This window comes from Gallinula chloropus (genome assembly GCF_964237585.1).
Source record: "Gallinula chloropus genome assembly, chromosome: 20".
In the NCBI taxonomy this organism is placed as follows: Eukaryota; Metazoa; Chordata; class Aves; order Gruiformes; family Rallidae; genus Gallinula; species Gallinula chloropus.
In genome coordinates this window covers 6,436,001-6,463,246 of record NC_140105.1, presented here as the reverse complement: position 1 = coordinate 6,463,246, position 27,246 = coordinate 6,436,001, and the positions used below count along the sequence as shown (strand labels likewise).

Genomic DNA, 27,246 nt, shown 5'->3' with positions numbered 1-27,246 from the left:
ACATGTTTTCTTTGTGCCTTCTGTAGTACCAATCAGGAATGCCAGTTTGGGCACTATTCCGTATGGAGAAGTGGAAGATGGCAGTGAGATTGCCTTTCTCTGCTCTGTAAAAGAAGGATCTTGGCCAATCCACTTCAGGATTTTTAGAAAAACTGATCATGAAGTTCTTGTATATGAGAAGAATGAATATGCAGACAGAATCTTGTGGCACAAGGGAAAAATGAAGAGCCAGGACACAGGGACATACTACTGCATGGCTTCTAATCGAGCTAACGTGGATGTGAAAAGCCATCCAATAACCATCAGTGGTAAGCTGATATTTATGATAAACTGCATCCTATGTCATCATGACAGGGATGTTACTAAGTACAACTCCCTTACTTGTCTTTGTTTTACCATTGTCAGAAGATATAAAGAGAGATCTGTTTACACAGATTGTCTAAGTTACATAGAAAAGTTTAAGGGATGCTCAAAATCTAAAGGAGCCAGGTGCAAGCTTGAAAGCAACCTGTTGTATTGAGTTTTTGGTCAGAAAGGAAAGGCTCACTTGTGAACTTTGCATGCAAGCTGCCTTAAAGCTCTTCTCCACTGTGTAAGAAGGCAAATTTGTAGTAAAATGAAAGGTCAGGAACAGCAGAAGTTGTTAATGAGGACCTGTCACTGTACATACTCTTAAACACGTTTTCCTTATTTCCAGTCATCTTAGCATCGTGGCAGAAAGGAGTCATTGCTGCATTTGTCCTAATACCTATTGCAGGAGCAGTAGCTCTCACTTTATGGTGGTTTTTGTGTAAGAAGAAAAAAGGTAATAAATAGTTCTTTTCTATTTCTTTGGTGACAAATGTATTACAGTTAATCTTGCATTTGTTTCAGGAACAAAGTATTGTTGGGGGTGAGGCTTCAAGAGATGCCTAAATACAATTTAAAAAACCCCAGAAAAATCTACTTAAAGAACCTGGGTGGCACAAATTAAGTTGTGAGTGTGATGAAGCTTTCCAAATATATTGGCAGAATGGGAACAGCTGAGTAATGGTTCTGGGATGGCACTAGTGAAGCAAAGGTAATTGGAGATAAGAATTGCACTATTCTGATGCAGTACTAGGTCTGGAATTCAGTCCTGTGCAATGTAAAGGCAGACAGGGCCTGAAGAATTTCTAATCCCTTATAGAGGTATGACAATTTGATTTGGGATCCCAATCCAGACATAATTGAGGTACTTCTCTAGTGCTGCTGAAACAAATTTAAGATTATTAGATTGTAGGGTGTTTTTTTCTTCTCACAATGTAATGCAGTTTCACGTAGGGATTTGTCTTTTGACATTAAGGTATTCTTTTAGGTCTTGTTCTTTCAGAAAATAAGTAAGTCTGGTCTGTCCTGCAATAGGCAGTACATTGCAAAATATTTGGGAAAATTTGGAGTATTTGTATGTCCCAGACTGCTTAAATTAGCCAGGATAAAGTCTGGGGGTTGGGATTTCAGGTGGTCTGTGAAAGAGACGTTTAAAGGACCTGGGTCATAAACAGGATGTAAGACACTAGGTAATTAGTTTTGTGTTAGCTGAGATAAATTATTCTGATGTGGGAAGATAATCACTGTATTTGATTTTAAAATTCTTTTACTTGTACAATCTACTAATAGATGCTTTTATTTTTCTCTGTCAAGCTAAGGGACCATCCATGGAGATGTCTGGGTAAGATGCCTTACTTTACAGTGATGGTTAAGTATTTCTGTTTAAAGGTTTTCCACCATGTGAATGTAGTTTATTATGGCACACCTGCAGACAATAGATGGTTGTGCTTCATGTACCACCTGCTAGCACAACAACAGGATGAGGAAATACTCTAAAAATAGAAAAAAAAAGGCCAGCTAAGAGAATTAGAAGAATGTCAGGCCTGCATTTGAATGCATTTAGGTATGGAATTAAAAATACAGAGGTCTTAAGAGTAATGCAAGAGAGGAACACTTTTGGCCTTAAAATTTGCTTGTGTTTCTCTTAAAGACAAAGGCAAAATTTTCATTAGCTTCAATATTTAAGAATGTGTGGTAGTCAGTGTAGACAATGACTTGTCTTTGCATATTGTCATATTGATTTTATTGATTGGTTTTGAATAATTACATCAACTTTTATTTGTTTGCTTTTCAGATCTGCCTTGGCTACAAACTCAGCAAGTGAAAAACTGACAAGACAGCACAATGATGGAGACTACTATTCAGGTAGGATATTTTGCTGTGACTTGGCTTAATTGAACATTTATGGAATGTTTTGGACTTAACATGGTGGTTGTTTGGATAGGGCCCAGTGTTTTGGAAATACAGAAGAATACCAGTAATGTTCTCCCAGGGATCTTCTCTCGTTCTTTCTTTGTACAGTTTTTTTATGAGCACAGCTTATATCAAGGTTGGTTTATAAATCTGCTCAGACGCTTCTGCCAGGCAATCAGGTAACAAGATTAAAGATGGAGAAGTCATGGTAAAGGAAAATTACTGTGGTTTGACAGTTCTGACACAGCTGCAAGAAAATTACTTGAGAGAGGAAATTTCAGTTGTGGCAAATGGTCCTGTGATGTGGCTACAGTACAATGATATTAATTTGCTGTCACTGAGCACCTTTCACTGCAGGATGTCAATCCACTTTGAAAAGACAGGTGGACATGTTGCTTAGAGAACCTGAAAAGAGGTTATTAAAGAAAGTTACTCTTAAAGAAAGTAACTCTGATCATTTTAGCTGATCATTTGAAAAGCCATATTCTTCCCACCTCTGTTATTTGGATGTCTTGGGTGTGAACCCAGAAGTAGAAATATGTAAATATTTATGTAAATAAATGTAATGACAATGAGTTGCATCTGTGTAACTTATTTGATTTGCTATAATAGAAATGACAAAGTATCAACTTTTGCTTTAATATTTTAGGATCAGGTTACATTGAAGATAATGAAAATCACATGAAATCAGCAGATGAAAGTAAAGGTAACTACTGTCTAAAACAATAGATTTTTAAATTATGACTGAAATTTGTAATGTTTTGTCATGGTAGCAGTCAGGATTTGGTAGGTCCAGCCCTTCCCTTTTTCTCTTTGGTAGTGAGGAAGACTCTTTGCTGAGCATAGATCACTACAGACAAAATGGCAATGATCGTACCCCTTTACCACCTGCATTATGAAGTATAATTAGTTGTACTGAATTCCATTCTAATGAAGGATGGCCTAAAAATGCAACTTAGAGTCAAAATTTTAAGGTCTGTACAAGAAATACTTAGATTTGTTTTTAAAATCTTTTCTACAGACTTCTGCTTTTTTACTTGTCCATCCTTTCTTCATTTCTGCAGATCTTGAAGTATTTAAACATTAAACCTAAAATAATCTCCTATAAAATCTGAATAACATAACCTACCAAATATTTTGAGACCCCCTTTAGGCTCTCTATATATTCATTAAGACACGTCAAGTACTGCATCATCTGGTATCTTGAATTATTCAAGAGTTTTAAGATATTTACTGAAAGAATAGTACTTACATATGCATGTATTGCCCTCTGAAAGCACACTTTGTCCCATATATTTTTGCTTTATATTGATGTGAAAGTATTCTTATGCATTAGATGCAATTTCTGATGGCTTGTACTACATTTTGACTTGGTTGTGTATTGGACTGTGAGTTGAAAGATAGTTGGAAAGGTATCTAGTGTAACTGAAGAGCAAAATTAAGCTCAAATTAATACCAAGCATGGAACTAGCTTCCTCTATAAACCTGTATGCAACAGAGGGGAAAGGAATTTCTAACCAATAATTCTTCAGTGCAGTTCTGCGTGCAGGGCTGCACTATACCACAAAACTAAGACAAAGATGCTGCACTAAGTTAATTTCACAGGAAAACTTGGAAACAATGCTTGGAAATTCTATCTCAATGTCTCTTGTTCTTTCCATTGTATCCTACCTGTTTCAGATTAAATGGGCTCTGGTCTAATGATCTGCATGTGTGCCAGAAATAAATGGATTCAGTCCTTACCTACTGTGGATTGGGCAGCTTCTTTAAAACACCTAAGCTACTGCAGCTGTCTCTACCAGATGTGAAAACCAAGTCTATTATTCATGAACCTCTAAAAATAACAGTATCAGTTCTACCCTTGTCTGGCAATAGCTTTTACTTCAGAAAACAGAAGGAAGGAGTTTATTATTGGTGCATGGAAGTTATTCCATTGTGGCCTGAATAACTCAGACGTACAGAGTCATGCTCATGTAAGACAGACATACACAGGAACATGAGACTGTGTTAATCATTCAGAGTCACTGCTGTTGTAGGAAGCATGTAATTTAAACTTTTTGTTGAGCTTTTCCTTTTTTCCCTTATCACCAATGCTATTGGAAGGCTAATCCAAAACTTTACTATCCTATTTATTATCTTTCTCTAATTTCTGTTCTAAAAAGTCCACAAGCAGTTTTGCAGGATTCCAGTCTGGATGACTGTTGTGGTTCCTTCCAACTTGTAGAGAAATCTTGTAGAAAACCATTTCCACATCAAGGAAAAGACTGGAAAGCATCAGCTATTTCTTGTGTGTGTTGTATCCAAGTAGCCAGTACTTGTCAGCCAGTAGTCTTAGTAAGTCTTGTGTATAATCATTGTCGGTCTCTCTGTGGGCACTGTGGCAGAGAAGCACTTTGAGGAAGAACATGGGTTGCCATTGTAGATGTTGGAAGAGCTTGAATTGTAACGTAGAAATGATGAAATTGCTTACTGGCAAAGCAGAAAGGGAGAGTGTGAGGGGTGATTAGAGGCCATGAAAGATGTACAGAAGGCTCTAAATGTGGGGAAAGTGAAGAATGGGAAATGTCCTGCCATAACAGCCACAGAAAAGGAAAAGGTAGTGGCAGAGGGAGAAATAAAAGAGTGAGGAGCTGCAGCTGGAGCAGGAATATGGGAGAATCTCAGGTAATTCCCTGCTCCATTTGTGTTGTGCCACTTTTGAAGGTGTTAAAATGAAAGAAAGATTTTTAGGCAAAATTTGCACATCCCACAGTTTCATAAATGTAGTTTGAGTTGATCTACTGTTTTTCAGATTGTGATGACACTTAGGAATGGGTTGACCTAACAACTCTTAGCAGAGTAATTTACGCCTGCCATAAGTAGGGCCTGATCCTGCACCTACCAAAGTCAATGTGGACTTGTCCATTAATTTCAGTGGCAGCAGGATCAGGCCCACAGCTCAAGTGAAGCATGCAGTCCTACAAAGAAACATCTTCTTGATATTTTTGGGGCAGGACCTGACCTTGAGAGTGCTGAGGTGGAGTACACTGAAGTTGAAGTATCAACGCTTGATCCCCACAGAGGTAATAAATCTGTCTGGCCTCAATTGTTATGTTTTGGGAGGATCTCTGGGCATGTTGCTAGTCCCTGACACTGATGTTGGTCCCTGGTTGCTAGTCCCTGGTCTGATGTTGGCATCCGTGAATGTAAGAGCAGGTTGTGTTTGTGTGCATGGCAGTTTTGTGCCAGTAGCACTCCTCAGTCTAGATGATGCTGTGGCAGCCATACTGTTGTTCCTTGCAGCCCTTCTGCCCCTGAGAGCCTCCTGTGCACTTGTCCTTCCCATCCATACGAGGTCTGTATGGAGCAGGTCTCCCAGCTGGAGCTGTGGCTTGGAGCAGGAGCAGCCTGCTGTGAATCTTCATGGTACAGACTCCAAATTCCCTAAGAGCCATTTGAGGTTAGCCACAGGTTAGGGGAATGGAGAGGACAGAAAGCAGTGGAATTTCCTCCTTTATCAAGGACCTGGTTGAAGGGTCAAAACTGTAAATCCCTTGTGATAGAGAAGAAAGGCCAACATAGATTGTCTTCTCCACCTGAACAGGCCTGGAGACCATCCTGGATATTGTGGCACATTAAACAGAGGAGTGAGAATATTGACGCCCAGATAACTTTGGGCTCCTTTAGTTCTATGCAACAGTAACCTGACCTTATAGCATGAAGCTAAGGTGCATGTCTGTGCAACCATCGAGGAGAAATATCCACTGAAAATGATTCTCAGCACCCAGATGCACACTTCAGTCATGCTGGAGAACTGTGATATCATTATGCCCTTGTGTTGAAAGCTGTTAAATCTTTCATAAGTTTACAAAACGTTTCAAGTAGCTAAGAGTGAATAGAACCCACTGTGCTCTAACTTTAGCTGAATGAGAAGCAAACTGAGAAAGAAATGGACAAATTTTCTTTTTCCTGCTAGGAAGGACCACTCACTAATTTCAGAGATCAAAGACACGATTGTTTAGTTAAGTAATACAGATGTTTGAGCAAGAGCACTCACTCTTAAAGCTTGGCAGGAAAGACCTCCTGGAACAGCCAAATTTCCTATTCTTTCTCTGTTCTCACTTGCTGGTATCATTCATCACGAGAGTTTTCCCTGTGTTCTAAGCACATTGTGTATCCACCTCTGCTAATTCTGCACTGAGATACTGTAGATACTGTAGTTGTTGTACTCTTTTTTTCTTATTTTTTTTTTCCCAGAATAGGGCTAATAAATACTTAACTCTTCAACTGTTTCTGAACATGTACTACCAAATGTAATGGTGTAGAATGGGACAGATATGCTAGTGCATTGATATTTAAACTAAAATTGCTATTAAATGCAAGATCAGCATCTCTAAAAATAGCCTTTTCATCCCATTCATGAAACATAACACTATTCCGGTATCCTAGACTAATAAGATAGTATCCACACTATGCAGACTGAGTCCTGCTGAACTGCAAACTGCAAACCAATGTTTAAAAGGTAGGGTGTAAATAAGATTGCATTATTTTAACTGAATACTGTCTCATGTTACAGACCTATGTATGACATACAGAACCTCAATTGATTCTGTGAGAGACTGAACTGTGCTTCAAGTATATTGAGACATGACAGCTCCCTTATCTTTCTTTTGTTGCTCCCAGGAAGCCAGTGGATGCTTAGCAAATGCATGCTTTGGCTACTTAAAAGGCAATTGCACTGCCGTGTTCAATGTGTTAATTCTCAGACCATCTTGAGGATGCTGCTTAAGTAGAAGGAGTCTCCTGAAACCAAGTTTTGAGATGAATTCTTTCAGCTCCAGACTGCCTATCACAGTGAGAACAGGATGAGATTTAGTCTTGCAAAAAAAAAAGAAGGAAGGCTGAGTTTCTTTATATACCCTTGTAGAATCATGTTTTAGACCTTCCATTGTTAATCCAAGGGAAAACAAAGGTCAGCACTAAAGTAAGATCAGGAAATATCCCTAAGGTGGGAAGGGAGAAACGGCTAATCATGGCTAAGTCAGAACATAGTCCTTATTCTACTTCCATGGCCAGTTAGTTATCTGCTGGGTGGCAACATTATAAAGTTAGTGGGAACAAAACATCCAGTCATCCAAGTAATTTTTCCTAGCACATTTTCTCAGTGCTGAGACAACTTCTGGAAGATTAACAAAGAAAATAACGTGGGCAGTGGTATTATATCACAATTTAATGAAACAGATCTGAAAAAAGCCCCAACCTAAGGAAATGCCTCCCACCAAGTCTTTACCCCAGAGTCAACAGGAGATTTAAGACTGAATCTGCTAATTTGTGTTCCAAACAAAATGATACGTGCTACATGAAAAATATGAGAAGTTACTTCTTGATTCACTAGAAATTGAATTGATCTTTTAGGCAGTAGTCCTTAAACATATGAAATGTGCTTCAAGAACTTGATGTTTTGCAAAGAAAGTTCATGCCAAAACTGCAAGTTTGAAAGGTGCTGTCATTGAAGTTAATAGCCGTTTTGCAACTCAATTCTGATGTGGTAACTCACAACATTTAAAGGACGCTTAACAGAATGAAAATCAATGAACTTAGCTGCAGGAAGTTACACTGAGGTGCTAGAGACAGGTTCTTCAGAGCAGTGCAGAACAGGAAGAGTTCTGATTCTGAGTATAGCTGCAGATCAATGAGTCTGAATTCTTTTATCTTTTTTAATAGCTGAAGTACAGGACTATGTATCCAGAAGTGTGAATTTTCTTTCCAGTTTCTTGCAGAAAAGGAATAAGCATATTTTTAATTTTTTTTTAACTGAAACCAGAAAAATCTACCTTCTTGGTTTGTTGAAGGCCCACAAAAATTGAAGGTGATATTGATATAATTTTGAGGTTATCCAAGAGACTCAGTTTAATTTATTTGTAAACCTAAGGGTCTGAAAAGTATGTGTCTGAGGCTAATGTTGCATTTTTACCCAAGCTATGCCTTTGGAGGCACAAATCTCTGTCTGCTTTTTCTCCTTACTTCCCAGCTTTCCCAAGTCATCTTAGCCTTCACTCCTGCTATGTCCATCTGGTCCACCATGCTGAGGAACCTTTCAGTTCCTTTCAGAGACCTTTCCCAGTTATCACCAGAATAGCAGCAATGCAATGTGAAATCTGTACATCTTCCCCTGAGACATCTCACATAAAATTTAAACAGTCTAGTTGCCAAAAGGGGGTGTTAGTCATCCAAATGACAGATCTCAGGTCTAGGATCCCTAAATCTTTTGAACAGATTGAAGAAATTCTTCAAAGTGATCCAGAGACACTGTTTTCTAGTGGTAGATGTCTCTGTAAAAATAAAACAGTATCCATTTAATTTGAGAAGACTATTAGAATGTTTAATTCAAATTTAGAAAGGGAAGCCTATTTTTACAACTTTTATACAGAGGGAGAGATGTCTCCCTCTCAGAACCTTATGGTTTGGGTTTGTGGGAGGGGGCTGTAGTTGCTTTTTCATACAGGCTCCACAGGATCATTGCCACTTATGTAACTACTTCCTCTGAAAGTAAAATAGCATGTTCTGTTTGTTTAAGGGGCTTTTCATACAGCAAACAAAAAAACAAAAAAAAAGAAAAGAAATTGATTCTGTGCCAATACATTTTCCAGCTCCTGTACAGAAGGGGACTGAAACAGTTTATAGTGAAATCAGAAAAGCTAATAATGGTAAGTAAGCTAGTGAAAAAATTAAATGCATAAAGGAAGCATTTGTGTAGAGATTAGGGTTAAATTTGTGACTGAATAGTTTAGGAGATAAATGCCATTCAACCAGACACAGGAAAATACCAAAGTGCAGCTACAGTGTCACAGGTGTTGATAAGTTGTGGAACACCTTCATGGCTTTTCATAAACCATGGCTGTTTAATTAATATTTGTAACATCTGCTTCATCAGCCCTTTTGCACTGTATCTGCTAAATAGATGGGCCATACATCTGGATATACATCTGAAGCTGAACATGCCCTGCTAGGGAGTAGGTTGCTACACTGTGCTATCTCAAACTGCTCCTGAACCACACTTTTCCTTACTTGAGCATGTTTTGCCATGTGTTATGAAATATTACACTGGTTTTGGATATAATCCCAGCAAGTACCCATAAGCTTCCAACAAGGAACTCTAAAAACCTTTAGGCAGTATAATCACTTCAGTGGGGCAGTGTGGTTTAAGCACCATCACAAACTGGTTTGGATTGTATGTGCCAGCCGGTCCAGGCTTCCTCCTCCTGTAACACAGGCTTTTTGTATGCAGGCATTAGCAGCTTTCTGGCAATTACTGTCTATAAATGTTCTGGCAGTAATGAGTTCAGAGACGGTATGTTAAAAGCATTTCTTCATAGTGTGTCAAAGACTACATCAGAAAGGATTTCCTTTCCTGTCTTTGTGTTAGGAAGCCTAGATTTGTAAATATTAGGGCTGTAAACTGTTGAGGTTTTGTCCCCATCCGTGCTACCAACTGGGTTTATTCTGAGCCATTTTTAATATTTTATTGTTGTTTTTAATTTGCTTTTTTTCCAATTTTGTAAGGGATTTTCTGCCTGCTCTGACACAGTGTTCTGTTTCTAGAGAATCTTTCATGTGAGGGCTCTCCAAATACTTTAGAAAACATTACTCAATATTCCCTTGTGAGGATTTATATGGCAATTTTTAATCTCCATTTTCCAGCTGAACAAACAGAGAGATTAGGTCATTTGTTTAAGATGATGTGTTTAGAGAGTGACAACGCTGGGAACAGACTCCTGGCTTCGTGCTGAGCCTGTACATTGTACTCATTTTTCACAGCCTTGCAGTGAAAAGCTGAATATCCTTTACGCTAAAGACCAGGGCTTGGAACTTCATGTAGGATCCATCATGAGAAACAACCAGCTCATTTTAGGGCTGAACCCAAAGGCCACAGGTGTTCTGAACCCTGTTCAGTGGGTGTGAGCTGCACCTGTAACGAGCTGCAGAAGCTGATTGTGCTGATTGACCCTTGCTCCCTGCCAAGGTGGGAAGCTGGTTGCAACACCTTTCCCCATTCCCATTTTGGACATACAGGGACGGTGTTACATACTAGAAGGATATTTTCTGAGCTGTAGCAAAAACTCAGGTTGATTACAACGATTCAATGCACTTATAAGACTATACTTCATGTGGGGACTGCAGTAAAATGAGATGACTGAAAAACTGAGCTGTATTAGCCAGATGATATGTGAAGGCCCTTAATCTTGCAGTCCACCTGCTCTTTTATGCAGAACACTCTACAGTTTCAGTTATTCTTGGAAACATAGTAACAGTTTATTGTTTTAATCACGTCTGTTTTTCCTGACTGATACACAGGAAAAGTGTTTCAAACAGATAAGCAGTGCATCCCATAGCTGTGCAGTTGCTGTGGATAGGTACATTGCAGTCCAATTAAATGTAACATTTACTTTGGTTTTTGTTAGGCTACCTGATCCCAAGGAGGCAAAGTACGAATGCAGTGGAGGATTCCAAAGAAATAGATCTATCTTCTTCAGTACTTTAATATATATTAATATAAATATATTAAAGGCCAATTGTGAAAGATGCTGAGGATTACCAGTGGGTGCAGAAGTTGGTTTACCATTATGATCTTCACTATGTTTGAATACTCTTCGAGATTTTTGAGCAAATGCCCAAGAGCACAATCCACTTCAGGAAGTCAGTGGTTCAGATAAACATGTCCTCTGTGGAAATTACATTATTTTGGGAATTGGTGTCATCTTGACAGATTTAACACCTAAGAGCCATGTAAAACTTTATTATTTGTTTTTAGGTAACTGTTGTGGTTTGGGTTTATTTAGAATTAACTTATTTTTTCATAAGCCCATAAGTCTTTTCGAGGAGTTGTCTGTGCATTCTAGAAACTGTGTCCACTAGAGAGGAAGCTGAAGAGCTGTCAGTGGTTGTTATGTCTGATGCAATTCTTTGTGACTGAGCTACAATATTTTCCTCTTCATTTTTCTAATGACTCTCACTGCTGTCCCCTTTAAGGCAGATGCCATGTCAGTAAGCAACTTCTCTTGTATTTTGAGTTCTACAACTATTGCTTGTCCTTCTCCCAAATCATGAGTCCATAATGCAGATGATGCTCTGACCTTTCCCAAGCCCCAGGCCTTTGGTATGTGCTGAGCATCGGACATTATTCCCTTTCTTTTTGTTTTCCTGGCATTGGCTATGTTATCTCCTGTTACTATCATTTCACTGTCTCCATCACACCATGGTAAGGCTTCTGACTTCCTATCCTATCTGCTGTGCTGCTTTCCTTATTCTCAGTACCAGGCCTAAAGAGGCTAAAGACAGGAGTCTGAGGAGCTAACTGCCAAACTGCATAAGACCTGCATGTGGTTAACAGCAGTTAACCTGTTAACAAGAGGAAAAGCAGGTAATTTGCAAAATTCAAGTCTAGTCGGGTGTGTTGTGATTAAAAGTCACATAATACTGTAGGGAGAGACTGCCAGTCTCTGAAGCTGGATGCTAGATTTCCTCTGCTGTAATGAGAGGTTTAAGGACACTGATCACTAGCATTGGCTCTGGAAGCAACTCAGATGATGTTGTCTTTGCACTATTATTGAAAAGTTAGTTTAAATCAGAGAAGGATTTGGTGTTCAGGAAGGCCTCTCAGGTGTTGGTTTGAAAGCTTTTCTAGAGCAGCAGGGTGTTGCTTTATTGTTTTAGATAAAATGCCTAAAGCTTCAACCCTCAGCTTTAAGTCAAACCTCACATCTAAATGGCAGTTTGGGCAATGGTCACAGTTAGTACCAGTCAGGTCAATAACACCTTCATCTAAGTCCTTCATATCTATCAGGATGAACGAATTTCCTTAAAATTCCACTTTCTCTGGTTGCTCTGTGGAAAGGTCAAAGTATATTAAGAGTTCTCGAGCTGTTGCTTTTTGCTCAGAAAGAACTAAAAGAGTTCAAACAGACAATTGTCTAGATTAGCAGAATGCCAAGAATGATGAAATAACTGTGGTCCTGCTGCCCACTTTGTGCATGCAGGAGTCCCAGTGGGCTAGGCTGGCAGCTGATGGCCTTCCTGAGGGAGGTGTGAAGTTCAGCTGGTGGCTGGAGGCTCTTTTAGCTGCAAGATTTACTTCCATCACACCTTTCATTCTCCCAAGAGGCAGTAGGGGCAGGAAGTCCAAGCATCTCCATACTGGTTCTTTATCTCAACTCCCCCCTTCCCTCAATATTGGTCCCAGTTCTCAGGGTAGCACAGTTCTGTTCATATTCCTGAGAAGACTAGAACCAACTCAGTTCTCAGATTCTCTTAAAATTTTTCAGGGCATTTGCTGTGGAAGACAATATTTTAGAACATTCATGCTCCTTCAGTGAGCTCTGCCTTCGCTCCGTATCTGATCCAACACTCACATGAGCCAGTGATAGGCTTTGCACTGATCTTGATGTGTGTTGAATTGAACTCAGAGTGGCTTATTGCAAGGTAACTATTCTTAATTTCTTATCAGGAAAATGGAAATGTAGTGAACAAAATGCAGAGCCAGCCTTTGTGCTGCTAAGTCTGGAAAAATGAATTGCTCGCTTGGAAGCAACTGCAGCGGCGAGACAGGAAACTCTAAGAATCCTACTGCAACCAACAATGCACTGTGGAAAAATAAATACATCCCGGTGGAGAGAGGCCTGAGAAATCCCCATTGCATTCAGTGTTTGGAACAAACTATTAAAAATCAGTTCTAGCAATCAGGAAATCTGCTCAAATGCTTTCCTGCTACTGAGCCTCGGGCTTAACACCTCTGTACTTAGCCAGAATTTCCACCTGAACGCCTCTTCCAGCATGGAGAAAACTCACAGGGTCTGAGGATTCATGATGTTACTCAAAAATCAGGCTTTATGAGCATATGCTAGTTGCATGCAGTACAAGTCATGCAAATAAAATTTCCCTTCTCCAAAATAAAAACTCTTTGGATCTTAGGTCTCCAGACATGTTCTAGACCAAAGCCTGGACCTGTGAGACCATTGATTCCAGAGCCAAATGCTTGCAGTAGCTTCAGCCAAATATTAGGCAAAGCCGGATGGTTTCAGTAAGACACAAATATGCAGGGAGCTTCTGACCTTGCTTGAACCTAAAGTGCAAAGCTGAATTGCGTGCATGCCCCTGCCTAAGATCTGTTCCCAAACTGCCTGCCAAGAGTCTCTGTTAGAAGCTGCAGGTCCAAAAAAAGGCTTGCCAGAATGTAGTGTGTGCCTGCAGTTCAGCATCTTCAGCTGATAATCTAGCATCTTAGCTTGCAGCAGTTGTGGAGGCAGGTTTAAAATGGATTGTAAATGGCAAGTGGTGAAGCATATATTCTCCATAACCTCTAGCACTGGGGTAGGACAGAGCAGGTGGGGATGCCAGTGTCTTTAATTCCTGCCATGAATATTCTTCTTTGAATTTAAAACCCCATCAACTAAAAGCAATATCAAGAGTTTAAATCTATAAAAATACCTACCTTTATTAGATTTGGGAATCTTTTAGAAATCACCAGCACCAGATGTCCAGCTCCAATTCCTGCATGAAATATGCAGCTGCTTGTTTGCCCTGCCACAAAAGAAGCTTGACCAATTTTTCTTTCTGTGACTAGAATCCAGCATATCTTGTTTCCCTGGGTTTGTTAGTAAGGAAAAGCCAGGTATCATTTGAAAATATCTCTGTTCTCTCTCATCACAGTAAAATTGGTGTGTTTCAAGTAAAAAACCACTTTGTATTTTTAACAGGAACGAAGTAAAAAGGGTGTGGAAAGACTGACATAGAAAAGCATCTGCAGAAGCACCACATCAGTGTGCTTCCATTAGAGGCTGCAAGATGACTTACCTGATTGCTGCCTGCCAGCAGCACTTTCAGAAGGCACAGATTATGACATTCTCCTGGTAGAGATGTGATCCTTAGAATCACTGAATCATTTTGATTGGAAAAGACCTTTTAGATCGTCAAGTCCAAAACCTAGCACAGCCAAGCGTGGCTGGGAAGCGTGGCCACTGTTTTCAGTGTGGGTGACAGATAACAAGAAGGCGGGATATCTGGTATTTTGACCTAGTAGCTTTGGGGTAGCAAACATCCCATTGTTTGAAGTTTGGAATTTATACAAAATTTCTCATTTCCTCCTTCCTGTAAGTACAATACATTGTGACAGAAGCCTAAACTGCAGCTCGTTAATACCTCACGTCATAAACCTTACATATAGCTTTGTCCACTTAAAGTGGAGCTTTGATGTAGCCCTGGGTCAGCAGTGGTTTTGTTCACTTCTGTCAGCTTTCAGGACACAAAAAGCTTTCATGTGTTTTCCACTTAACTTTTTTTGAGCGATACCAAACTGGCTAAACATGCAAGGGTCAATCTTGCCCAACATGATAGCAATTTTATGCACTGGTATAATAAGGTGCTGCAGTCACCTCAGTCTTTAATCTTTTCCTAGGCTAAAGTTCTGGGTAGAACTGTTTTGGAGACAACTCTTAAGTGTACAGTGCCAGCAACATTCATACAGTCTGTGTCTCAGAAATTGCAGCATTGTCACATTCTGTGTTCAGTTTCCTCATTAACTTCTGCTGGCTGGCAAGGGAGTTTCTAAAAGACCATTATTAAGGTCTGTTTATGGTAGTATCCTTCATAACATCCTTCGTTTATTGATTTCAGAGAACTGTCTAAAATTTACATAAGTGCTCTGCCTATGTAAGAGCTGATGTTATTATTTGTTATTTTAAAAATACATAGAAAAAAACATAGATTCAGAGACTATCCCGTGTTTATAGAAGATTCACTCAGAGCCCAAGTTCCAATGCTGTGCTTTGAGCATTAGATGGATTTCCTTGACACAACCACTCTCCACTAAGTTTGTAATACTCTCCAAGAAAATCCCTTTCAAGATTCAGCACTTACTGTTGTCATGTGTGAAATGTCTTTACAGACCATACAAAAGAGCACTTTCAACAAGACACAAAGTCTTTTTCTAAAAGAGGAGTTGCTTTCCTTGTGGCACTGAATTGTCTTACTTTCAAAGTGCAGAAACATATTTTAGCATTTGAAGGTACTTGGTAAAAATTCTGCCTAGCTAAATCCACTTTAAAAAAACCTCGGCCCTAAAACCCTGATCCTAAATGGAAAGAGCCTACTGGCTCTCAGGCTTTCACTGGTAGCAAGCAACTTTTAATTAATAAAATTTCAGGTGTCTTTGCAGGATCTTATTTGGCTCTGGAGTTGTATCCTATACCGGATTTCTGCAGTACGGTATTTTCCTGGCAAGGAATTGGAAGAGGAAGTATAATGCTCATGAGAACTTGCCTCTAAAAGGAAGATACTTTTTTGTCCAGTAACAGCTTGTGCTTTCAGTAGAGACTTCTGCTCTAAACTCTAATCAGGGAAGCTGTCAGATGTGTACTGTTCAGCACGATCTCTGAAACAGCTGATCCCACCCCTGTACTTGAATTAAGTTGGTGCTGGGATGCTGCTCAGGACCAGAGCTTAAACCTTAGCTGCAGGTGGCAATTTTGCTACATTGCATGGTGAACAAAAGTTAGATTAAACAGAAAAGTCTAATTTTCTGGAATGTAGAATTTACTACTCTGCAGTGTACCATTTCATAATTTGTGTGTTGTATTTTATTTTGCAGATTCCGTGGAAAACCGGCACTCTGTAAGTATAAGTTTTCTGTAAGCAATTAAATATAGAGAAATTGGATTGAGATGGTAGTGTATCTAGTGAGACAGCATTCAAGTGTTGCTGTGTTTGAATTGTTTATTTGTTGTTAAGGACCATTACTGCAGAGCTCCTGGGCAACCCTTTCATACATGTACTCCCTAGTCAGACTTTCAGTACTACATTTAGAGAACCGTCAGTGGAACTGATGGTGTGTGGTACTGCTTGTACCAGAGGTAGATGATAGATACTGAATTACCAAGAATTTGTGTTGAACGTTTGCCCAGCTTTTTTTTTTACCTCAGAATACATAGCTATGTGACAGTTACCTGCTCTAACCAGGAGCTGAGAATAGTACCATTTATGGAGGATCTCAGCTAAACAGTTAGGAGTTTTGTGAAGGTTCTGTAGGTGGTGAACAGCTGCAAACAGATAAGAAGCCAGGGAAAAAAAATAGATCTTTTTATTTTTTTAAAGAATAAATGTCTTGAATGAGCTGTTACTCTGCTCTCAAGAGATCTAAGAGGCAGGGAACATACATTTCAGGAGTATTTTCATGTATGTTAGATAAACTAGCTAATCCTAATCCAGCTTTACCCAGACAGGTTCTTTCTGCCATCCGCTTTGTGACTTTGGAGCTGTACTTAAAAAGAAAAAAAAAAAAAAAGAGAGGCTCATAAATAAAACTCACAATAGCAGAGTCTACGTCAGCTTATGGCATCCATCTGAGTTTTGAAAGGCTCCATCAGCACTCGCGTCCCTATGGGATGCAAGCGTAGCCCATTGTATTGTTTACAGACACTGGCGGTGCACTGAAGGTCACAGATTGTGTTACAATAAACAGACATATATTAACAGGCCATCAGGGTTTATAGTGTCATTGTCTCAGCTTAAAGGTTTGTTTTTATTCTTTGCTCTCAATTTTCTAAAAATAAATGGAGCTGAACCCTCTTCTGGGTTATACTAGGGCTTCCTTGGAGAGTCACGCAGAAGAAAGAGGATAAATGGTCAAGAGTGGCTGTGATAGACACCTGCTGTAAGCTCAGGGAGTCTCTAGCCACCCTACATCATTTATAAGGGACACTGGATGAAAGACTGAAGTTTTATGAAGTCTTTTTGTTTTCTTTTTCCGTGGCCAACATTGAGTCAAAAAAAATCTCTCCATGGAAGTATAGGGAGGCTGTCTCAATGAAAATACACTGACTGCACCATGTAAATCATTCATCATAATTTATTGGGCTTTTAAAGCTGGCTAAACCAGACAAGCTATGGAGTAATGTTTGATTCAAGAGAGAAAAGTGTCAGTTGAGGGCAATGTTTTATTTGTGTTGCCTGCAGGAGAGTAACAAAGCCAGTTACTCCAAACCTAATCCCATGTTCAGAAACACCCTGAAGAAAAATCAGCTTTATGAGACTTGCACATCTTAGTTGAGTTTTCCTAGAAGTAGCCTTACTCAGGTCACTTCTGTGACATTGTCCCCTCATTAGATACTATTCAGGTACTTAACACAGTAATTATTCCTTTTTTAGAATTATTAGTGCTTCAAATGGTGAGTGACCTAAAGTTGGACTGAACAGATAAATTTCTTTATGGATTTTCCATCCCCCACACTTGCCTCTCAGCACTTTCCGGCAATGTGGATGGGCACAGAAGAGGCAGGGAGCCACTAAGGTGCTTTCATTATTTTTTTGCAATTTTTTTTTTTATTTGTGTTTTGTTTTTTATTTCCCCTGTAGCTTATTTTCACACAATGCTTAATTGTGATGTATCTCTATCAAATGAGTTGTTGATCCTACTCATGAAAAGGAAAATGCTCCTTATAAAGTGATCAAGTGGCTTAAACTTCCTCCCCAGCTGTTCTGCTTCTTCATAGCCAAACGTTGTAGTCTTTGGCCGAGAGGTGAAGTTGCTTTCAGTCTGCTGCTCCTGTAATTTGTGAGTGACAGGAGGCCTTCAGGAGCTAGGCTGGGCATCTGAATCACGTGAAATGCCAGATGGATTACTTAGCTACAGTGATATGTCAAAAACCTTGTAGAATTTGACTCCTGGGGAAGTCATAGGTATTCCAGAATTGTGGGGCAAGGGGCAGCACAGCAGAGCTGTGTTTTGCTAAGAGGTATTTTTTATACATCTCTTTTGTTTCAGTAATGATGGTGGAGACTCAACATCAGACTCTGCTGACCTTTCACTCACTAAATACAGATAATAATGCGGGCTCCACTCCTCAGACAAGCTCTGTTAATGTATTCAGTTCTGCTTTGATCTTCCAGAAGTCACAGGCAAAACAGAGTACTGCACTGTGGCAAGGAAAGATGAAGCAGATCATTTTAATGAATGCTAGCCCAGCTTTTGTGCATTTGCCCCTACACAGTTTCTGTCAAAATAAATAAAATCAAGCATGAAAATTTAGGAACTTTGCTTCATCTTCACCGAGAGACCATTACAAAATGGAGCTCACAGCTTCAGTAAACACTGTGTACTGACAGCAAGTGTTGTGTGACACAGAAGCATTGAAAGTGTTTGTGTTGCATCAGGAAAGGTGGTGCATTAGAAAACAATCAGTCAACGTTTGAATTATTTGAATGGTAGAAAGGCCCAATGGCTGTGCAGGTTCTGACTGATGTGCAGCCCAGGGTACCTGGAACCCGAATGTGTTGGACTTTGAGGTCATTTAGAAACAAAGCCAAAGGTTTTGGTTGGGGGTTGCTTCCCTCTTTCTTCTCTGTTTCAGAAATTTGTGTCTTAAATGCCATCCATAGGAAGTATTTGCAAAAGAAATGAATTACTTAAAGAGGAACTGGGAGGAGGTTTCCTTCCTGAAATCAGAGCTGGCAATCTTTCTAAGTTATTTAATGGTCCCAGTTTCTGAAAACATACTGAAGGAAATATCTTAACAATGAGATAGCCACTTCGCCAAATACTAATTGGTATTGTGTCAAATTTACCTCAGCAGTACATTCTGACTTCATACCTCCTCCTCCCCTAATGCCTCCTAGATGTGAGTGTTTGTTTGTTTGTTTGAGTCAGTCCTGGGGTACATGAGGACTGGCAGCCTCAGTCAGGACGCAGTGTACTTTTAGCTGCCTATTTGTTCAACCTGCGAATGTACCCTCTGAGACAGAAACCTGTGCAATTTAAATCTATTCTGAGAAAGTTCTGCTGTCTTTTAGCTACTTTCTCATTTTACTCAAGTGATCCCAAAAGTATTTTGTAAATTCTGAGTAGTAAAGTAACTGCTTTGTGTTGCCAGCACATCACAGGCAGCTCTGAAGAGGGACCTGGCATGTGTTTCTCTGTGCACAGAATGTGGCACAATAGTTTCAGACAGGAAATAAAGATGAAGGATGTGTCCATTTAAAATTGGGGGGGGGGGGGGATTTTTGCAGTCAGGATATGAAAACCAAGGTGATAGTCTGAAATAAACACTGAATTATAAACCAGGAATTCCTGCCTCTGACTCATGGGGCAAATCCTTTGGGGGCAAGTCCACAAAAGGAATCAGGCGCCTTGGTACTGACAGACTAAACTATTAGGTTAGAGGCCACTGTGTACTCGGAGCAGGTATTTGTTGGAGGAAGACTTGCTTTGGCAACAGATGTCAGGAAAGACTTGACAGTTGTGAATCCTCAGTGGACAGAATTATTTCTGCCCTATTATGTAAAGACAGTGAAGTTTGAGATCTCTTTTTGCCCTTTCCTATTGGCCAGTGTAGAGGATTCCTCTCTGCACACTGCCTTTTGTGGTTCTCAGGGCCAGGTTTCTGTATCCCTGCTGTGCACTGAGTAGTCCTATTCAAAGGAGCAGACTCTTGTAGAAACCTGGCATCTTAAAGTTGAATGCTCAGGTGCTTCTTAGGGAAAGGTTTTCATTCTTGTGGGAGTGAAGATGAGAGCAGCTGGGCATCTACTGGTAAGTAAGGGATCTGGCTTTGAGATTCACTGAGTGCCAGTAGTTCCCATAAGAATCCGACTTTTATCAGTAAGAGATTGGTTGCAGACATTAGTGATTAACAGTGTTGCAGTCCAGCCTGTAGCTGTTAACCCAAATCTCCCAATTTACTTCCTTTTTTATCTGATGAAGATAATACTAATATCTCCCCAGGGAAATGTGAGTATTTATTAGTTCACTGTACAGTGCTCTAAGGAATATATTATCGTATTTAATGTTTTTATATTGATCAAAAAGGACAGGAGAGGGCAGAGGAACGTTTATACTCATGCCCTTTTTTCTTTCTTTTTTTTTCTGGTTTTGTTGCCAACAGAGAATACATGGGCATCCTGATGCTACTTAGAACACTCAACTCAGACATCAGCTGGGAGAACAAGCCAAGATGGAAGATGTTGCAAATGTTTCAAAAGCTCTGCAGCACTTACTTATGAGTTTGCCAGGCTCTTCTTTTCAAAATTTATTTCCTCAGGGGGAAAAATGGAGATGTTTCTAAAGCATTTAATGGAAAAAACTACAAATAAAAATTCTCATAGGAAAGTGGCTCTAGAAACCGCTGATCTAGGTTCCCAACTTTACTGTCTCATGATAATGCAATTTTGCCTTTCGAGCCTCCAATTCATCATATACTCTGAGGAAATAAAAGGGGAAACTTCAGCTGAAGAAGTACATTTCTACAGTGCAGTAACTACTGTGATGCTAGTAGGATGTAGAAATACCTAAGCTTGCTTTAAACTAGCTAACTTGGTTATCAGTAACACTCTCCTGTGTCAGAACCGAGCTCAGCACAGCTTGGCCAGCCATTTGTGTATTTTGACATGATCTTGCAGCTTGTGCTGAATTCCCAGTGCTGCAGCAGCTGGACTGCTATCGGTCTTGGAGCCAGCTAATTTATAGCTCACTTGGATGCTACACTGCGATGGGGGCCTAGTGGAACAGTGAGCTCCAGGCTCTCTGAAAACTTGAATAACTGTTCAGAGATTCAGTACTTACCATGTGCTTCTACGAGTAGAGGCACAAGTATCCTTTATTCTTTGCTAAATTGCTTTTCCCCTTTAAAAGTTCTGATGCTTGTTGGTTAGTTTGGTGTGATGGCTCAAGGAATGATTGTCCATCGCAGTTATTTTGGATAGGTCTTGAGTGGGTGGATGTACTGCACCCAGGTGAGTTTGTATCTGAAGATCCTGTTATGTATAATCCTTATTCCTTTGATTTTAGGAGAGATGTGAAGTCATACTTGTGTCCAGTTTGTCCAGTATGGAATTCTATCCTATCCCTGTAGTATGATAAACTACTAATGCGGATCCAGTTTGGACCTGGATTTAATCTTTGCAGCCCATCTTTATCACAGTTGCATTAGCTTAGAAAATGAAGGCACAACAAAACAAGCAGTAGTACTGTCCCAACCCCTTACCCAGCTGGTCTTCGACACTGCAATTGCTCTCCTTTTCTTACTGCAGATTGCATTACTACAAGATCTGGGCCACAGGTAAGAAGGTTCTCATTTTAATTAGAAAATAATGAAAGAGAGGCTATGGGTTTGTATATACATATATAGTTACTGCTTTCAGCATTGCATAAAAGGCACAAGACTGGCAAGAAATACAAAAAAGGTCTTATTTCCTCATTCCAAACATCTAAATTTTCAAGGTCCAGATACTGGCTAATATCTCTAATTTATTGTTCCCTATGCAAATGTTGTTTGTATCCAAAGCCTTTCACAAATGACTGACTTCACATTACTCTCCTGTTGACAAATACTCGTTCTAGCATCCCGTGAGTGTCCATACAAATGCATTAGTATAAGGAATGTGAAAAGGTATTTTAATAAAGAAAACTCTGAATTGAACTTTGCACTGGATCTTGCATGTTCCTCTCAGTGACCCCTTGAAAATGAATGCCTGAAACTCTTGTCAGTGATGATCCACATAGATACATGGTGTACATTTACGTATGGAAGGTGCAATTTCTGCAAGAAGTGATTCCAGGCACTTGGATTTGTTGTCACCATGCAGTTTATCAACAGGTGAATGCACTAATTTGGTTTATTAGTTGAGCATTGTGATCACATTAATCTTCTGCTGAATTACAAAGGTGAAAGTTCCTCCACAAACCCTCTGCCGTCCCTGGCATCGGTCTGGTTTCTGGGAAGGTTTAAATGTCAATCTGGGCATGATGGGGCAGCAGTGGGAAGATTCAGTGAGCAATTTCAGCTTGTCTCTTGGCTGGAATAATCATAAACTATTTTGGATTTAGTCTGTAATAACAGTTGTTTGCCCTACTGAAACATATCTGTACCACTTGCTTCTTAGAGGGCTGTGCACTTCTGTTTTGTCTTCCAGATACACCAGAAATATTTTAAAGTGTAGGTCATTGCACCAGCAGACATCTCCAGTGAAGACAAGCTTCTATAAACAGCTATACAAGGAGCCCAAACGTCCTGTTATGAGCATGTCTTCTGGATGCCAAACAAACCTCATTGTTCCGTTGGAAACAAGTCCTGAACCTGTTACTGAAACAGATTAAAGCTCAGATTAGAGCTCTAACAATAAGTTATTCAAAACCAACCACCAAAGCACATTTCAGATTTCTATTTTGTCACCACATGTGAAATGAGGAGTGCTGCTAACTATGTACTTTGTGAGAAGACAGAGGGGATGTAGCATCCTCTGGCCCCTTGGGTCATGCCTTGTGGAGCTGTCCCACTGACAGCTCCGCATCCTGCCTGCACTGTTTGGGAGGGGGATGCCCGTCCCGCTGCCCTGCTTGGTTAGCTTTACACTGTTACTGCTGCAGAGCAGAGGCAGTGGGGACACGATACAGAAAGGCTGTAAAGCCACAGACTCTCCTTGCCGCTGTTAATGTTTCCCATTTGCAGCAAACCCCCGGTCGGTGGCTGTGCCCTGAGCGTGCTGCTGGGAGCCCTGCGCGGGAATCGGGGTTTCTCTGCGGCTTCGTGCTGGGAACTACCCGCCAGGGCCGCGCCGTGTGCCTGGGACAGCCGTGAGCTGGGCCTCCCCCGGTGCCGCCGGGCAGAGGGACCTCAGCGGTGTGAGCCGCCTCCCTCTGCCGCCGCCTCGCTGCTCGGTGCCGCCGCGCCCGGGAGGCCCCGGCGTTGGTCCGGTGCTGCCTCCTGGTGGCAGCGACCTGCAGTGTCACAGGGGTGGCGACGGGCCCCTCCTGCCCCGGGGGGGTCCTACCGGGAACCGGGCACTAAGCGGGGGAAGGGGGGCCGCACGTCCGGCCCGGCGGCTTGGGCCAGCTTCTAACCTCTTTATTTCTACGTGCACAGAGCGAACCGAGCCCTGGGGCTGCTGTTCCGCCGGTGGTGCGGTCTCCATCCGGACCTCTGCCCCCCGCAGCAGCTTCCCAAGCGCAGTGTAAGCCTACCAGCCATGGCTTCTTTCACATAGGTTAGTGAACGGTTTGTAAATGCTGGGGCACTATTTATGTGCAGAGTAAACATCCTGTTCATCGCTGGGTGGATAAACCCTAAAGTTTATTTACTTTTCTGGGGTGTTATGTGCTTTTTCTGACATTAGCTTGCTTCAGTCCGTGTTCTTAACGTTGCGATTCATCACTGACCTGTCTTGCATCATAAGCCCCCCAGCTTCAGGAGGCAGGGAGAGTAATGCTGTCAGACCAGCTGTAGCCATTTTGCTGTGAGGGAGCAGACAGGTACAAGGAAAGGAAAAAGAGAAAGAGAGAGGCATAAAATGTATTAAGTTTGAGAAGAGGAGAGGCATCAAATTTAAAAAAAATACACTTATTAAACTAGAAATCAAACTGAAAGTAATAAAGTACTGGTACAGGTTTAAAATGCTAGCACACTGAGAATTTCAAGGCTTTTCTGAATAGACTGTAGAAGGCAGAATAAACATTGCTTTTACTGTTATTTGAGAGGTAATAATCAAGTTGTCATGTCTAAAGAATCACAAATATGGGTCTTATTGTCTTCATGTTTTGAAATGCTCCAGTCTAAATCACAGGTGCTCCCATTAGAAAAAGCTCAGAGAGTCTAGCAATCATGGGAATGTGGCTTGCATAGGAATCTTTGATTAAATGCCACCATTTATATAGGTTTTTTTCTCACCAGCTACAGACATACTGAGTGGGAAGGCTGAAAAAATTCTCACCATTGCAGGAAATAATCACTGTAGTTAAGTTTTAAATTTGATAGCAAAAGAAATCAGAGTTTCCTCAGGGAGGGAGTCACCTGCAAAATCTGATGACGGTCAAACAGAGTAACAGCATGAAACTGAAATAAAAAATGTAGCACAAATCAGCAAAGGTCTAGGCAGCCACTACAAAGGCAATTAGAATATGTCCTGATCAACCTGGGTTCTGCTGTAGCATTGAACTCTGTGAAGCTGTGGTGGTGACTGTTAGAAAGGGACCCCACACAGCATCCTGGGTCTGACCATACTTCCAAGATTAAGAGGAATTCAGATCCAAAAGGTATTTTTTAAGGAGTAATTCCACAAGTGAACTATTACTTATGGTAAAGATAGAATCTGGTTCTAAAATTAGTAATATAATGCTGTGTAACCTTGAATGTGTAAGAGTGCTAGAGGAAATCAGGGCAACCTGATTGCCTTTTGGGCTACCCATCAGCCCAGTCACCTTAACAACTCCACCCTTTGTGGTGTTGGCGATGCTGTAGGGAATGCACTAGGCAGGATATGTACCTGTTGATAAAAGCCACTTCTGCAGAAAACAGCACTGTTGATTCAAGGAGGGGATAGGTTCATTTCCACTGCTGCTGTGGGTGGGTTAGTCCTGTATGGGGACAGGGAGTCAGGAGGCACTGAGGAGCCTGATACACAGCTGCTCTACACCATGCTATTGACACTGGGAGCCTGTGTCTTCAAAGTAAAATACCGTGCTGTTACTTAACTGGCATTATCCAAGCCCTGGTCAGGGCTTGCAGAGGAACTGTGACTGCTGAAATAGCCTGTTCTCACAAAGCACTTGTCAACACTTGCATGGGGAGAGCTTGGCTTTAAGTCCTCTCCCTCATTTTTAACTACTGGCAGAGCCAAGTCTGCATTGCAACTGACATAGTTTCACTCTGCAAATCAGTGAGACAGTGCCATGAGGGCAGAGATGTCTTGCCTGTGAACTTCACATTGTTCAGAGCTGCTGAACTGACATCCATGACTGACTGCTGTCTTCATGGAACTAATCTGTGCCAAATCTCTGAACTCCCCTGTGGCTCTCACCATCCAGAACCAGGCAGTTCCCTTGTAGGACCTTCTGGGGTAGTTCAGGCTCCAGCCAGCGGTAAGTTGCAGAAATGTGTCCTCTCCCAAGTGCAGTCACCAGCTTTCCCCCAGGACTCTGCTCTGGGATAAGTGCTTCCAAGGCAGTGAAATGAGAGTTGCTGGTCTGTCCTCAGGAGTGGAGGGGATGTGGAGGTTGACATCAATGGGACAAAGATGAGGGCTTTGTCTTAAGTGGGCTGAGTCATGGTATAATTGGAAGGGGTGAACTTGGCATCCCTGCTTGATAATTTGTGAGTCTAATGGAAGAAAAAATTGTCAAGTCTATTAAGATGCAGTCAGAATGTAAGTCAATTAATGAAAATTACAGCCATGCAGGTTATTAAATTAACATGAGATTGTCAATAGGAAATATGGATTGCTTTGGAATAATTTTAAATTATTTAAAACATGGTAATAATGAAAATCTCACCAAGTCTCAATAATGCAAAACTTAGGTTTGATCTTATTACTGCTTGAGGGTTTTCTTGTATTTTTGTTCCAACTTCATGGCTATTAAAGGAACAGGAACTTTAAGGAGAAAACATTCTTATTTAGGAATGCCAGAAGCTGCAGATCTGTTACGAGGTAAAAGCTCCGAGGTGGCTGGAGGTGATTCTGCAGTGTGATCCAAGGCAGGGCTGAAATCAAGTGAAGTGTCTCTAAATACAGCCCTCACATGTAGAATGCTGGGTCAGATCTGTGCCCAGACCAGCAGCCGGGTGTTCGGGACTAGATGGCTTGTGCTACTTTAAGTACTTTGGTCATTAATGACAATACTTCTCGCAAGCAAGTTAGACCTGCTGTGCCTCCTAAACCTCTCACCACATGTGGCTCCTGCCACTTGAGCTGTGGCCTCCAGGTTAGAATTTGGGTTTTGCACTGCCCTGGAGTGCTGGAAATGCCTGCATGTAAACAGAGAGAACTGGAGTGAACTACCTCCCTGCCTGCAATTTCTAGACAGATTTGGTGAGCAGAGCTTAGCCCTGACTCAGGGTATTCCTCAGGGCTGGAAGAAGAAATCTGAACGTGCTCACAGCATGTGCTGGCACTTGAAAAACTGGTTCCAGCTGTGGGTGCTGAGCCTGTAGCAGCCTCTAGACGATCTGTGTCCCTGGTTGGAAGTCAGAGACCTTTAGGCAGAGAGAGGAAATATGCAGACTTATGAAGAGAGATTCATGTTCCTCCCATGGACCTTGGGGACTAGTTGATCTCTACAGAAGGATGGTATGTTCAGCATGACCAAAAGTATTAGCTGGCTCAGCCCTGAAACCTCAGAACATTGTGTACGCTGCTCGAACCCGGTTTAGTCATTGCTGGAGGGAGGCAAAGCTGCCCTGTTAGAAAACAACCAACACACACCTGTGCTTTGTCAGACAAGAAATACTGAAAGGGTTGTCTTTATCTTCATTTCCTTTTCCTTTTCTATTTTTTCCTAGTGCCTTTGCTTCCTTTCTGGCTGTCCCAGGATGAATCACACAGTCCTACATGTCTATCTCTGTACTGAATGGGGCTGTGGAAAGTAGACCTGACTAATGCACCCTATAAGGAGAAAATTATAAGTGATGCTTTTTAATTACAAGTTTCCTGCACTCTGGTCTAGTTTTTCAGCTTATAATCATCAACAGCATACTAGAGACTTAAGTAAATTGCTGCCTTTTCCTCTTCTGTAGCATATATAGGTCAGATTTTCATGTTTAACGGTTATTATCTCTGACACTAATTAGTGTGCTGACTGTCTGACAAAGGTCACATCTGTGTTTTCTTCATTGCATACAAACCCAGACAGGGTTGTGTGCTCACACCAACTGATTCTGCTAATTGCTCTGTCTTCTGGAGTAATCTCTACCAGTTCAAAATCACTAGTTTGACTTGGTAACTGCTTTACACCTACTTTGTACTGCTGTCAGTGAAGGACAAGGTTGAGGGCGAAGGAGTGTCTGCTGTCATCACACCTGTAGTACACGTCCTGAAGTCAGAGCAATCACACTTCATGCATCCCTGACTTTTCAAGCTCCGTGCAGTTGCAGTCAAAGGGACAAAGTCGTTGCCTTTCCATGAGAAAATGAATGGAGCTTTTATTCCCTGTCTTTGACCAAAGCACTTAGATGGTTTTAGGCCCAGCACATT

The 27,246-nt window shown here is 41.0% G+C and overlaps 1 protein-coding gene across 1 annotated transcript in view; it reads left to right on the top strand.

Annotated features, from left to right (window-relative positions):
* PECAM1 (platelet and endothelial cell adhesion molecule 1) overlaps positions 1-21,726 on the top strand; it is a gene marked incomplete at its 5' end in the record, with an annotated part of 37,323 nt that extends 15,597 nt beyond the window's left edge. Inside the window, 7 exons of the mRNA XM_084273739.1 lie at positions 27-308; positions 698-805; positions 1,663-1,690; positions 2,144-2,214; positions 2,912-2,968; positions 15,884-15,906; positions 20,172-21,726. Of these exons, the coding sequence (XP_084129865.1) occupies positions 27-308; positions 698-805; positions 1,663-1,690; positions 2,144-2,214; positions 2,912-2,968; positions 15,884-15,906; positions 20,172-20,201 (599 nt within the window). The 3' untranslated portion in view covers positions 20,202-21,726. The remainder of the gene's footprint in view (positions 1-26; positions 309-697; positions 806-1,662; positions 1,691-2,143; positions 2,215-2,911; positions 2,969-15,883; positions 15,907-20,171) is intronic.
* Between the last annotated feature and the right edge of the window lie 5,520 nt (positions 21,727-27,246).